The sequence below is a fragment of the Vanellus vanellus genome (assembly GCF_965231255.1).
Source record: "Vanellus vanellus genome assembly, chromosome: 1".
In the NCBI taxonomy this organism is placed as follows: Eukaryota; Metazoa; Chordata; class Aves; order Charadriiformes; family Charadriidae; genus Vanellus; species Vanellus vanellus.
Genome location: NC_138905.1, coordinates 3,125,408 through 3,138,485, shown reverse-complemented (window position 1 = coordinate 3,138,485; position 13,078 = coordinate 3,125,408). Strand labels below are relative to the sequence as shown.

General features: G+C 47.0%; 1 protein-coding gene across 1 annotated transcript in view; it reads right to left on the bottom strand.

The window, feature by feature from the left end:
- The window catches only part of PLXNA4 (plexin A4), a gene marked incomplete at its 5' end in the record, with an annotated part of 458,703 nt that overhangs the window by 427,187 nt on the left and 18,438 nt on the right, over positions 1 to 13,078 (bottom strand). Inside the window, one exon of the mRNA XM_082479239.1 lies at positions 8,354 to 8,536. Within this exon, the coding sequence (XP_082335365.1) occupies positions 8,354 to 8,536 (183 nt within the window). The remainder of the gene's footprint in view (positions 1 to 8,353; positions 8,537 to 13,078) is intronic.

Below are 13,078 nucleotides of genomic sequence, written 5' to 3'. Positions count from 1 at the left end.
GTACATAGACAGAGGAGGACGAAGACGTATCTGCTTTTCCTCGTATCCCAACCCTACTTGGTTTCTACCAACAGCACAGCCACACCAGGTACTGCAGCTCAAATACTCCACGTCTGGCCCAGAGCTATTGACACCATGCAGAATATCCCCTGCCACGACAAGGCAAGTGACAACCAGCGTCACTGCAAACTACCCCCCTGGAGGCTGCAGGACCCATGGATTTCAGCAAGGTAACCTGCAGCAGGACATCGCTATCTGTCCCTTTGTGTCTACTTTTGCCACTGACATCCCCCCGCCTGCACAGCACACATCCTCAGCCCGTGGTGGGAGAAAACCCAGCTCAGCTGCTTTGCGACTGGAAACCTGACAAATTCAGGCTGCAGCTCCTTAAAGGAAGAGTTCGAAGAGACGATGGTACGACCTGCTGCCTTTCTTGCTGCAGTGGGTCCGTTGGAGCCCGCTATTTCTCCTGGAACTGGAAATAAAAGCACATGGTACAGCACCACCGATGCAGAACGCACGGCAGCAGCCAGCGAGCGCTTCTGGACTTTGAAGTACCGATTGCATCGGGAGGGATTAGACAGTCATTCGCAGATCTCGTTGCACGGTTGCGAGATCCCGTCTCTGACAAGACTCTGAGGCGGTGTTAAACCAGAACCTCAAAAAAAAGAAAAGAGAGCAGCACTCAACACATGTATACAAGGCACCCAACAAAAGCCCAGCTCAGCCAAACCCTGCGCACCGGCACGGAGACTGCTGAGCAGTCAGAAAGCAGAGAGGGGTACTTGAGGGAGAGACACGGAAAATTAATCACTCTCTGCCAAAAAGCAGGCTCTAACTCTTGCTGGGAACAGCAACTTCCCTAGCAGGGAATAAAAAAAAAAAAAAAAAAAAAAAAAGAAGAAGAAAGGAGTTTTCCTACTGCAGTTAGATACTGCAGCGAGCTAACCGCAGTGTGCCACATCGACCAGTTGCAGCTGGAAGTCCCAAAGCAATGGAACCGGGGGGCGGGGGGGGGTTGAAAGACGAAGCACCCACCTGCAGTGACAGAGCAATTAGTGGGTACTTAAAACAAGTGTCAGCTGCACCAGTTCAGCAGCAGATTCTGGATACAGGTCCTCTGATGTCCTTTAGGGCCTGGGGTTTTGCAGCAGATGGTGGATCACAGGGTAAACCCAGTCTGGAAGGGACCTCAGGAGGTCTCTCGTCCAACCTCCTGTTCAAAGCAGGGTCAGCTGTGAGATCAGACCAGGTTGTTTTGTCCATTCAGGCCTTGAAAACCTCCAAGGACGGAAACTGCACAAACTCCACGAGCAACCTGCTTCAATGCTTGCCTCTCCTCGTGGGAAAAAGCTTTTCCTTATATCCAGTTGGAAGTGCTCTCATGTCATCTTATGCCTGCTGACTCACATCATCCCACAACTCCCAAATGTGAAGACCCTGCCTCCATCTTCTCAATAACCTCCTCGTAGGCATGGGAATACTGCTGTCAGGCTCCTCCAAGTTTTCTCTTCCCCAGCCTGAGTAAGCTCATTTCTCTCATCCTCTCAGGGCAGGTTCTCCAGCTCCTGGCCAATCCCTTCACCCTCTCCTGAACTTGCTTTGGTTGATCAACATCTTTTTTGTACTGAGGGGCCTAAAAGTGGGCACAGTATCTAGATACGGTCTAGCTATTGAGTTCAAGATGATCACCTTCCCCTGAATCTACCAGCAGTGACCCTGTTCTTGTTACTGAGGACCTTGTTGGCCTCCTTTGCTGCGTAGGCACAATGGGGGCTCATGTGTAACTTGCTGTCTACCAGGATCCCCAAGTCCTTTTCAGGAGAGCTACTCCCCAGTCAGGCAGTCCTCAACCTGAATCATTACAAGAGGTCATTCCTTTCCAGGTGCAGGACTTCACACTTCTTAAATGAGTTCCTGTCAACCCCATTGCTCCATCCTGTCTAGGTCCCTCTGGATGACAGCCCTGCTGTTTAGCCAGATCCTCCCAACTGACTGGGGACTGGACTGGATGATCCTTGAAGATCCTTCCAACCCCTACCATTCTGTGATTCGGTGACTGCAGCTCTGGGATGAACAGATGCACAGGAGAACCTGCTTCCCACCTCATTTGACCTCTAGCTGGTGAAAAATCAAGTGCAACAGAAAGATGTCCACCCACCCACGAGGCTTTAGAGCAGCAGGGGAAGAGAGACAGCACAGCAGCCTATGATCAGGATGCACAAGTCCTGCATCTTTGATTTCACCTGCGGAGATAGTATCCGATCACTCAACACTTCTAGGTCATTTTGGACTCCAGCGTCACCAGCCAATGACTTTTACATGACCCAGTACAAATGGGTGTCACTGCGCAATGTCCACTTAGATTCCCATCCCCTCTCTTTCCGGGCTGCCTCCTGGTATGCCCAAGATAAGCATCAAGTGCCAAGTACACCACAGCTACCAAAATCACAGCTCTCCGAATGCTACAGCCAGAAAACTGAGCTACTCTTCAGGCATCTGAGCTGGCAACGACCTCTCAAAGAGGGACAGTATATCAATGTAGGACACAGACAACTGCAGCCTTCACAGACGTCAAATACAGACAGGAAGCAGTATCGCTCCATCACAAGCGAGTGAAGCACTCGGACTCCCGCTGATTTAGGAAGCTGTGAGGAGAGGCCAGGGTGAACAAGCCCCTCTTGCAGAAACCAGCTTCCCAGCAGGAGCCGGAGCCTCTACAGCATGTTTTCAGAGCAGTCAAGTCCACTTGCCAAACAGTTGGTGAAAAAAAAAAAAAAAAAATTTAAAAAAAAAAAAAAAACAACACAAAAAACCCAAACCCTGACTCTTTCAAAACAGCAGAGGGAAGGAGAAGGAAGCCGAGTTCCCCTGCTGACATTCGCACAGAGCTGTCAGCAGCAGAATATCCTCCAAGGAATATCAAACCCAAGCAGGGTTTCTCGTCTTGTGCGTATTCAGAAACCCCCCCTTGCCTGGAAGGACAGCGAGGATCTCTCTTTGCCTGCAGTTATCACGAGACCACAAACCCGTGCATGGCAAACCCGTGCATGGCAAACCCAGGGCTCTCTCAGGACTTCCAGCTCCTTGGACAGGAGCTGAAGCATCAGAGGAGAAAAGGAAGATACTCCTCTCCACATGGATATGTCGCAGTATCACCAGCCCACCCAAAGCCTTATTGCCTGTGGGTCTCTGCCCATCTTTTGCACCCTTTCACCTCGCTCAAATTGTTTTGCGTGAAAAACTCCGTTTCGTTCCTCCGTTGCCCACTCGTGGCACTTGAGAGCAATCCAGCTGTGTGGAAGGACCTGACGCACTGCCAGTCCCACCAGGATTCAGCTGCTAAACAGGATGAACCCCGCTCTGGGAAAGGATCCCACCCCACACGTGAGGGGGCAATGACTTTAGCAAGAAGACCCATCATAGCAATCAGGTGCAGTTTTGGGTGTCCTTCAGAGTTACCTTACTGAAGCAGTCCTCACGCTACCGTAGCCCAAGGTGCACCTTCTCCAAGCCACATGCCAACTCTTTCAATAGCTGTCAGCGGTTCCCGCTCCCTCTTTGAGGCAGGCGGGCTGTAAACAGCACCGTAGCATCCAACCAGGAGAGCTGTCAGCCGGCTGATGGGATGGGATAGCCACAGCTACGCGGCCAGAAACCAGCAGGAGCTCAGATTTGCACGTACTTTCCAATCCAATTATGTATCCGAGAAAGCCAGCCTTCCCCAACGCAACTGTGAGATGGGCCAAAATGAGAACTGCAAATCCGAGCTCTCACATCTATAAACCTCCCTATGGTGTTTTGTCTCTGGATCCAAAGAAGCAGTGTCTCGAGGGTTCAGGGTAATCCAGAGGGTGGTTCATGAAACTGGACGACACTGAGAATTTTCTACTAAATAGAGGTGATAGCTGGTGGGAAGCGTTGGCCAGATTTCAGAGCTGTCTGATCTGAATGAAAACCTTCACCCAGAACGGCAGTCCAAATCTAAAAAGCCCTTCAAAGACCTCAAACTGGTGGGATTTTTACAAAAAATGAAATACAGGCCACAGAGTCAAAGAATCGGTTTTTAAGCCAAATTTCTTTCTCCGCAAGGAATTTAGCATAGAAAAGGCTCTGAGTGAAATGAAATTTTGAGTGATGGAATAAAAAAAAAAAAAAAAAAATTTCTTACGGGGAAGTTTCAAATAAATGCTAATTACCACCACTCCATTTTCAAATAAACATTTCAAAATGGACAAAGTGCTTTGTTTTGTTAGAAGTTCAGTTCCCAGGTTGACATTTGTAAACTTAAATTGCCCTTTACACCTGCATCTACACACAGAATAATTGCAGGTAAGTTGTATTTCTTTGACCGGAAACTATCTGCACAAAAGCAATGACCCATAAGTTAAATGCCTCGGGAAGGAATACAAGGAATACTGAATACTGCTGCGCTCCCTTAGTGATGACAGGTATAAGGGGCATATAATTTGGCCAGACACACCAGGAAAAAAAAAAAATAAAAATCCAAAACAAGCGTACAAAACCATGCAAAGCATCTCCATGGGTACGTCTCTAGCTTTCTGCTGCCACCCGAGTGAAGAGCTAAGCGTGGAATGAGAGAGCGTGCAAAGGAAGAGAAAGCCAGTGGATTTCGGCACCTGGCTGTTTTTACAGCAGAGTGGTTTGTAGGAAGCACATACCCAGGAATAACTCCCGTTCCCGATGGTTGGCTGCGCTGCTGTTTGCAGAGAGACAAAACAGCCCTTCGTTAAACTCAAGCGAGGCTTTCGTATCTCCTGAAAAATATCACTAAAGCAGCCCTGAGCTTTGTTCAAAGCACTTCCCATCGTACGTAGGAACTCACTCTGCCACCGAAGCCCACCAGGCACCCTGGAGTACGCTAAAGCTATGGCAACGCTTACCAACGTGGTACAGAAGCACAGGGAACACCACGGACCAGCCAGAACAGGAGGTAATTACGGATACTGGGATCTGACCAAAGCACTACAAGATGAAATACCAGAAGTTTCTGCTAGAGCAAAGAACAGAACCCAGCTGTCTCCCAACCCACTCATCCCCGGGCCACCCTTCTCGATCCCCAAGATGCCACCATCACCCATCAGGACTTTAATCTCAGGACGCTGGTTTCTTTACACGAGATACAGACAGGGGGAATCTTTCTTTTCCGTAGGTCTGCATTTTTATCCTATTTATGCCTTCATTTTGCAGAGCCGGGCTGTGCTGTGGACAAGCCAGCAGAATTGGAGGGCATATTTCTACAGCACATTATTCAGTGCCTTCCAGTTGGTCTGCACACACAGCTATGTGAATGAGCGAGGGTTGCAAAATGTATTTTGCCTGGGGCAGTGCAATAGCTGGGGCCAACCTCGTCGTTCTGTTTCGCTCACTCTTTTCCTACCCTATCTCTACCTTGGTTTTTCCTTTTCTTTCTCGCTCTTTGTTGTCTTGGTTACATGGGCAGATTCCCGATATGCTGCTAGTTTTCATTTTAATGATACGTTCCTGTAAAGCACTATATTTTGTTTCAGCTGTGTGTGCCACTGGATAAATTCCTTTGACATATGTGACATTTGTATATCAACTAACAGATATTGCTTTATGACTGTGGGTATTTTGCAGAGTATTCATGGATTACATACATCAAAATCTGATACGTAGTCTGCATCTTTTGTATAAAGATGCACACACAGAGAAAAAGACTGAAACTGCAGGAAAAATACAGAAAGTTTCTCCAAAACCATCTTGTAATTACTTGCAGCGAGTCTTCCAACAACTGAGTAGAACCTGCTCTCTTGGATTTAGTAGGTCCTCTCTTCGCAGTAGCCAAAATAATTCACTGTAGCTTGACCGCGTAGCTGCACTGCACCAGGAGAAAGAGCAGTATGTACTGTGAATGGTAGGACTCAACAAGCAGAAAAAAAAAAAAAAAAAAAAAAAAGAGACAGCTCCTGGGCTTTGTCCACTGGTACAAAGAGTTCCATCTAATTCTGCAAAGCTTATTCTGATTTACCCATAGGCATTTTTTTTTTTTTAAAAACATAAATCAAACTTCATGCTAACGTAACAGATTATGCTGGAGTTGCAATACCACTGTAATATTTCCTTTGCTTCCTATTCCAGAGCACCTGATTGATGAGCCAAGATGGAAAAAGCTTCAAAAGTTCATGAAGTCTTGGCGGGGACCAAGGATTGTCAAGTGAAAATCCTGAGCGCCAAACTGCCCTCTCTGTGGCACCCGGAGGAGAAAACAGGCTGGTGTCCTGAGCTCGGGTACTCTCAGGAGCCCTGGAGGAGGGCAGCGTGTGGAGGAGAGTCAGTGACCGCAGAAGTCATAGCAAGGATGGGGCTGAACCTGCAGGAACTGGAGGTTTCCAGGAGCCTGGATCAACTGGTCTGAAACAACCACATGTGTTCAGGGCAGCCCCGTTTTGCTTTGCGTTCTGCCTCTCTGGTGGAGACTTATTCAGCCAAGGAAGATCTCAGCCTGAGACTCCAGCTCTGCTCTGACACATGGATGAAATGAAGTAACTACCGCAGGCAGAATATTCAGCACGTGGGGAAAAAGGGAATATAATGAAGCTTTCTCAAATTACATCAGCCGGTTCAGTTCCCCTCTTCTCATTCTTTACCCTATAAGGCTCTCCCCACTCTCTACCACACTCCGTAAAGCACTAAAAGCTTTCTCTCTTATTTTCCCCTATTAAAAGGAATCAGATCTTGGATTCTGCAATGTGACCTGCAAAGGCAAAGACAGAGCTGTGCCTGAGTTTGCTTCTCCTGAAGCCAAAAGAAAAACCAAAAGCTTGCGAGTGCAGGGAGGCAGCAGTCATTCGTAACTGTTTAGGTCTTTTGGATATTTACCATTCAGATCTCAGCTACCCCATTTCCCCCTCCCCCAAGAGACTGACTGGAGAACTAAACAGTTTATTATGATATCACAGATGACAGGGAAGCAAAACCTAATTAGTCAGGGGAGGAGATTATTTTTATTACAACTGTTTAAAAAACAATTTGGCTCCTTTTCCACATGCCTGAATAGACTGTTAAAAAAAAAAATTAAATAGAATTCTCTTTTCAAAAGCATCAGCAGCCTTTCCTCTGTAGAACAAAGCCCGAGGTATTTGCCAGTGGGCAGGATCCTGTTCCCCTTGCAGACCTGCCTCAGCACAGGGACAATGCCATCTGAATTTACCCTGGTTTTCTTTTTAAGTGAAGAAACAGATAGAGGAACAAAACCAGAGATTTCAGACCTTCCTTAAGCATCCATGAACAAGTGACTCCCTCCCTTCCCCCTTTCTGCTCTTTCCATCCCATACACAGGCCATAGTGGCTCACTTTCCTCTCCCCAACTTGGAAGTTATTATTTGCAGAAGGAATTCAAAGAGGAATCAACACCAAACCCAAACCCCAAGGCTCTGCCCAACCTCCTTTCCCAGCATCTCATCCATCTCCATTATTACGACAAAGCCACAATCTCCTCTCACATGTAATATTTTGCAACACTTCTTGAGCTGAGCATAGAGACAAACATTGCCAGACTGGCACGGAGCAGTTGAAACGGATGCGGTGCCCATCAATAGTGTGAGAAGGTCCCTTCTAATACCTCTTCTGGCCTTGAGAAAACCACAGGTAGACAATTCCCAGCTTCCACCTCTCAAGCCTCTCTGCTATTGCCTTACATGGCAAACTGCAGAGCTACAGCCCTGCAACAGGCTTATTTTTAGTGAGAATGCACAGCGAGGAACATAAATACACTCTTTATTGTATTTGGGTTTATGTGGCATCATCCATAAACATAATGCTCATTATCGTTCAAGACACAGCTTCCTTTTGATGGAAACGCTCTTCCTTCAGTACAAGCACCCAGCCTGACCTAAACAGGGCAACCGCTAATCCCATGCTGGGCTCGTGGTGAAATCACAGCCCAGTCACATTGCTCTGAAGAAAGATCTCCAGAGCATGAATCGGCTTTCTTAAACTTCAGCTGCAGTCAGTTTTTCACCAGCATGCACAGATACCCTGTGATCAACTACTTAATTAGAGATGGTCTGAACACAAAAATACTCTGTTGGATGTTAACTGCACCGAGTCTGTCTGTGGCTCAGCCTGTGGTTTGACTTCAGAAACATTCATTTGCTGATGAACAACAGTTTGGAAGAAGGGTTTTATTCTTCCTCACATCAGCTCCATCCCTCAAGGGTGAAACAATTTCTTTTGCCAACGAAAACATTTTCTATCCTCACAATAGGTGATGCACCTTAAGATACGGACCACGCACACACTCGATGCAACACTTCAAATCTCCATAAGAACATGAAAATCTGAGTTGAAGGACCACATTAGGTCTTACCTTCTTGAGCTTCCCACTCTTGGTGCCCACAAAAGCCAGGGAGTGGTTCTTGTAGACATAAGCAATCACAGATGTCATTCTGTCTCCATCCTCGGTGAAAATGGGGAGCCCTCGCACCATGGATGATACTCCCAAGGGGGCATTCATATCCAGGCCACAAAAATTGTCATCAATTGTTAACAGCTGTAACCAAAAAGAAAGAGAGTGTGAAAAAATGAATCCACCAATTCTTTAGCCGTTTGGGAAGTATCCATACATGCAGGGACACCATGGCATAACATGCCTGTAATTTATGGAGGCAGACAAAACAGTGACAAAGGCAGGACTGTAGAAATGCAGAGGTGGAAAAAATTCGTCCAAAGTTGCATGATGAGTTACAGACAGAAGGAGAACTGGAAACTTGCTTCTCTTGAATGACAGCCCAGCAGGATACGTTATGTTAAGCCTTTTTCCTACTGCTTTACCAGTCAGTTTTACCAGTCAAGACTAAGCAATCAAAGACAACGTCTGCTGAAAATGTCTTAAACACATCTAGTTCTGTCAAAAAAAAAAAAAAAAAAAAAAAAAAAGTATGCACATCATTCCTGTGGGATCCAGAATAAGAACCACTGAGCTATATCTGAACTGGCAAATACAACAGACCCTGGCCTGCCCTCCGGCCCTGAGACCCAATAGTAAGGCTCATACCTATGAAACCTAAATAACCATTCCCCTCCCACCTCAAAACCCTGGGGCATCACCCACGCTACATTTTGGAAATTATAGTCCCCCAAAGCATGTCCAGGAATTGTCTGGGAGAGAGCTGGTCAGCCCAGGCCAAATCTGCAGTAGGGACCATGCTAAGGATTAAACACTACAGATGGTGCACACACACACCCACACACCCCCACCCCCACCCATTCCTGGGGTGTCATTTAATCATATTGTCCTGGGTCCTTCTCTCACACTGTTTGGCCTGGGTACTTCCTCCTCCCCGGGTTCCCACTTCTTCCCCATCAAACAACCCCAGGTTCCAGTATAGGATGGGGAGCTACCTGTTAGAGAGCAGTGTAGAGGAAAGGGACCTGGGGGTCCTGGTGGACAGCAGGATGACCATGAGCCAGCACTGTGCCCTTGTGGCCAAGAAGGCCAATGGCATCCTGGGCTGTATTAGAAGGGGGGTGGTTAGTAGATCGAGAGAGGTCCTCCTTCCCCTCTACTCTGCCCTGGTGAGACCGCATCTGGAATATTGTGTCCAGTTCTGGGCCCCTCAGTTCAAGAAGGACAGAGAGCTGCTGGAGAGAGTCCAGCGTAGGGCAACTAAGATGATTAAGGGAGTGGAGCATCTCCCTTATGAGGAAAGACTGAGGGAGCTGGGTCTCTTTAGTTTGGAGAAGAGGAGACTGAGGGGTGATCTTATTAGCGTTTATAAATATATAAAGGGGGAATGTCATGAGGATGGAGCCAGGCTCTTCTCAGTAGCAACCAATGATAGGACAAGGGGTAATGGATTCAAGCTGGAACACAAGAGGTTCCACTTAAATTTGAGAAGAAACTTCTTCTCAGTGAGGGTGACAGAGCACTGGAACAGGCTGCCCAGGGAGGTTGTGGAGTCTCCTTCTCTGGAGACATTCAAAACTCGCCTGGACGCCTTCCTGTGCAACCTCATCTAGGTGTTCCTGCTCCGACAGGGGGATTGGACTAGATGATCTTTTGAGGTCCCTTCCAATCCCTAGCATACTGTGATACTGTGTGATACTGTGAAATGGCGATTATCCACATTTATCCGTCTCACTGGAGTACTGTAACTCACTGAAGTTCTTCAGAGAGGAGGGAAGGTATTGCAGCTGTTATGGAGCATTTGTTGGAGATACCCATGAACCCCTAACAACCAGAGAAAATGTCCTGTTCGTTAATGATGCTGCCTAAGCTTTAACACCTGTTGCATTTGAACTCAACAGGGTTATCATCACACAGGTGCTTTACTGGGATCCTTGCACGTGGATGCACATTATCTCTGAAGGTGTTTCTTTGGACTTCAGGGAGTTACAGGAGTGCAACAACAGAATAGTATGTGGACAACTCTTCTACCCTAAGGCACCATCTGGACAGCAGGTGAGGCTAACAGGGATTGCCAATATGAAGATCTCCATAGAATAAGTCAAACAAAGATGAAGATCCAAATACCACAGTACATAGTTGTCAAAGCCGTTAGACATTATTAACTTCACTGGGACCACTCACAGATTTGAAGTTAAGCAGCCACTTAAGATGTTTTCTGGACTAAGGCCTAGAAAGGTAATAATTAATTGTACAGGAAGGTTGCCTTGTTGACATATATCAATGAAAAAGGACCATGACTATTTTCTTTGTCTGAGCCCACACCTTTCTGGAAGCCTGGATAGAACCTGTGCTGCTCCTAACGAGTTCACCAGCAGTAAAAGCCTGATAGTTGATTCATTTTCTCCTCACCCGGCAATTACAGGGAATAATTACAGATAGTTTTGCTGAATGGAAGAATAATGTGTCTTAAATGTATTTATAAACACATAAAACCTATGAGGAATTCAAACAGCCATTAGTAAGGAACAGCTAGCCTGAGCTCTGGCCTGCAACAGTCATTAGTGTTTGTGGACTGCCCTTTCAGAGCTAAAACACCAGCTCAAAGAGCAATTACAGATTAGATCAACAGCTTTCAAGACCAGCAGACAGGGTGTTGCTAGCCTACAACTGCCAGCGCAAAGCGTAAGACGAATCTGCATCCCAGATCCAAAGGCCAAATTCACCCGCGGCCTGGTACCACCATACTGATGGGCACGCTTCAGAGAGGCAGGACACCTCCGCTGAGAGCATGACACCTCCGCTGAGAGCATGACTCGCAAAAACTAGGATTCTGTGGATAAGGAGAACACAAACAGATTTGTCACATAGGTCAGGACGGAAAAACTGCAGCTTGATTACTCGGGAAGTACAAAAGCGTTTGAAGCAGCGACACTACCCAGATCTTTCTGCGAGACACGAGATGCTGACTGTCAGAGATGAGTTAACGAGAGGAGCAGTGTGTTGGCCTGACACAGTGTGACAAGCCTTCTGTTCACCAATTCACTACCCGACACATCGCCTGGTGTGGGATCCATCTCACCTAGCGTTAGCCATGTGAAACCTTAGTGAGTAGCCTACAGGAGTCATCTAAAATAACTCCACGATCAACAGAGGAAAGGAGGGTACGTCAGAGAACAAACTATCCAACCAAACTTGCAGTGCACTGGATCACCTTCTGATAGACCCAGCCAATTGCAAAAGGACTCCAGATTATTCACTCAGCGTAACATTAAGATGTATCATGCTTTGAACAGGAGGATGGACTATACAACCTCCTGAGGTTCCCTTTGAACCTGAATCACCCCATGGATGTAGGATACAAGAAGAATCCAGGTCTGGAAGTCAGGCCCAGTTTGACTGGAAACTTTTAAGCTCTCAAATTAACATTCCTAGGCTATAATAAAACTGTGTACATGTCCCACTCAAATCGATGGCCTGACAGGCTGAGAGAAGAATCATTTCAGACTAAACACAAGAAATTCCCAAGCCTTCTACAAACAGCAGAAAGAGAGGCAAGGGAAGAAAGCCCTGCCTTATCATGGTTTTAAAGGAAAATGAAAAATGGGAAACAGCTTTCTTCACCACCAAGAGGCTGAAAAAAACTCAACAAGGTCAGCAGACTTCTTACCAGTGGATGAACTCCGTCTCAAACAGCAGGAAATTGCACCAACAAGCAGCGAAATGGTAGCAATCAAGCAGAGCTGGCACAGTCCGAGGCATCCTCCTTGGCATAGCACAGTCTCCCACACAATTTTGCCCCCCCCCGTGCAGCACAGCCAAAACCAACTACTCCAGCTGAAGCACTTGAAGACCAGAAAGGACCCATGCAATCACCTGGTCTGCCTTCCTGCACGACCCAGGACCTCGAATATCAGACAGGAGTGGCCCGTGCTGTTTTGCAGGGAGGTATAAGCTACATTTATTTGCTCCCCGGGTGGGTCTGAGCCTGCTTGGCTGTAAGGATGCAGCACTGAGCCCTCTGTAACCCACTCTATCAACAGCCAGGATGCGTTAGCTGGAGTATGTGATTGCTGTAGATGCGTATCAGAGCTCCCATAGCCAGAGTAAGCTCTCATCTATCTGCAAAACCCTAAGAGGATATAGACCCAGAGAGCCCAGCATCAAGCACAATAACCTGTGGGTGGCCAATCTGCAGCACATCTCCAACCTGTGAGGCTTAATTAATCCAGCTGTCAAGAGATTAGTTCCTCCTCTGTTGGACTGGGCCCAGCTGAACTCAGACCTACCCTTAATGGGGCTGATATCATGGTTCCTCCTTCCCCCCCCCCCCCCCAAACTGACTTTAAATCCATTTATTTAATTTTATTTCCCTGAAATTTACACAAGGACACATCCCTATAAGAAGGGCTTATAAGAAAGATGGGGACAGACTTTTTAGCAGGGCCTGTTGCAATAGGACAAGGGGTAATGGCTTTAAACTTAAAGAGGGGAGATTCAGACAAGATATAAGGAAGATCTTTTTCCTTTTTACAGTGAGGCTTGTGAAACAGTAGCGCAGGTTGCCCAGAGAGGCGGTAGATGCCCCATCCCTAGAAACTTTCAAAGTCAGGCTGGTCAGGGCTTTGAGCAACCTGATCTATTTGAAGATGTCCCCGGTCATTGCAGGGATGTTGGACTAGATGA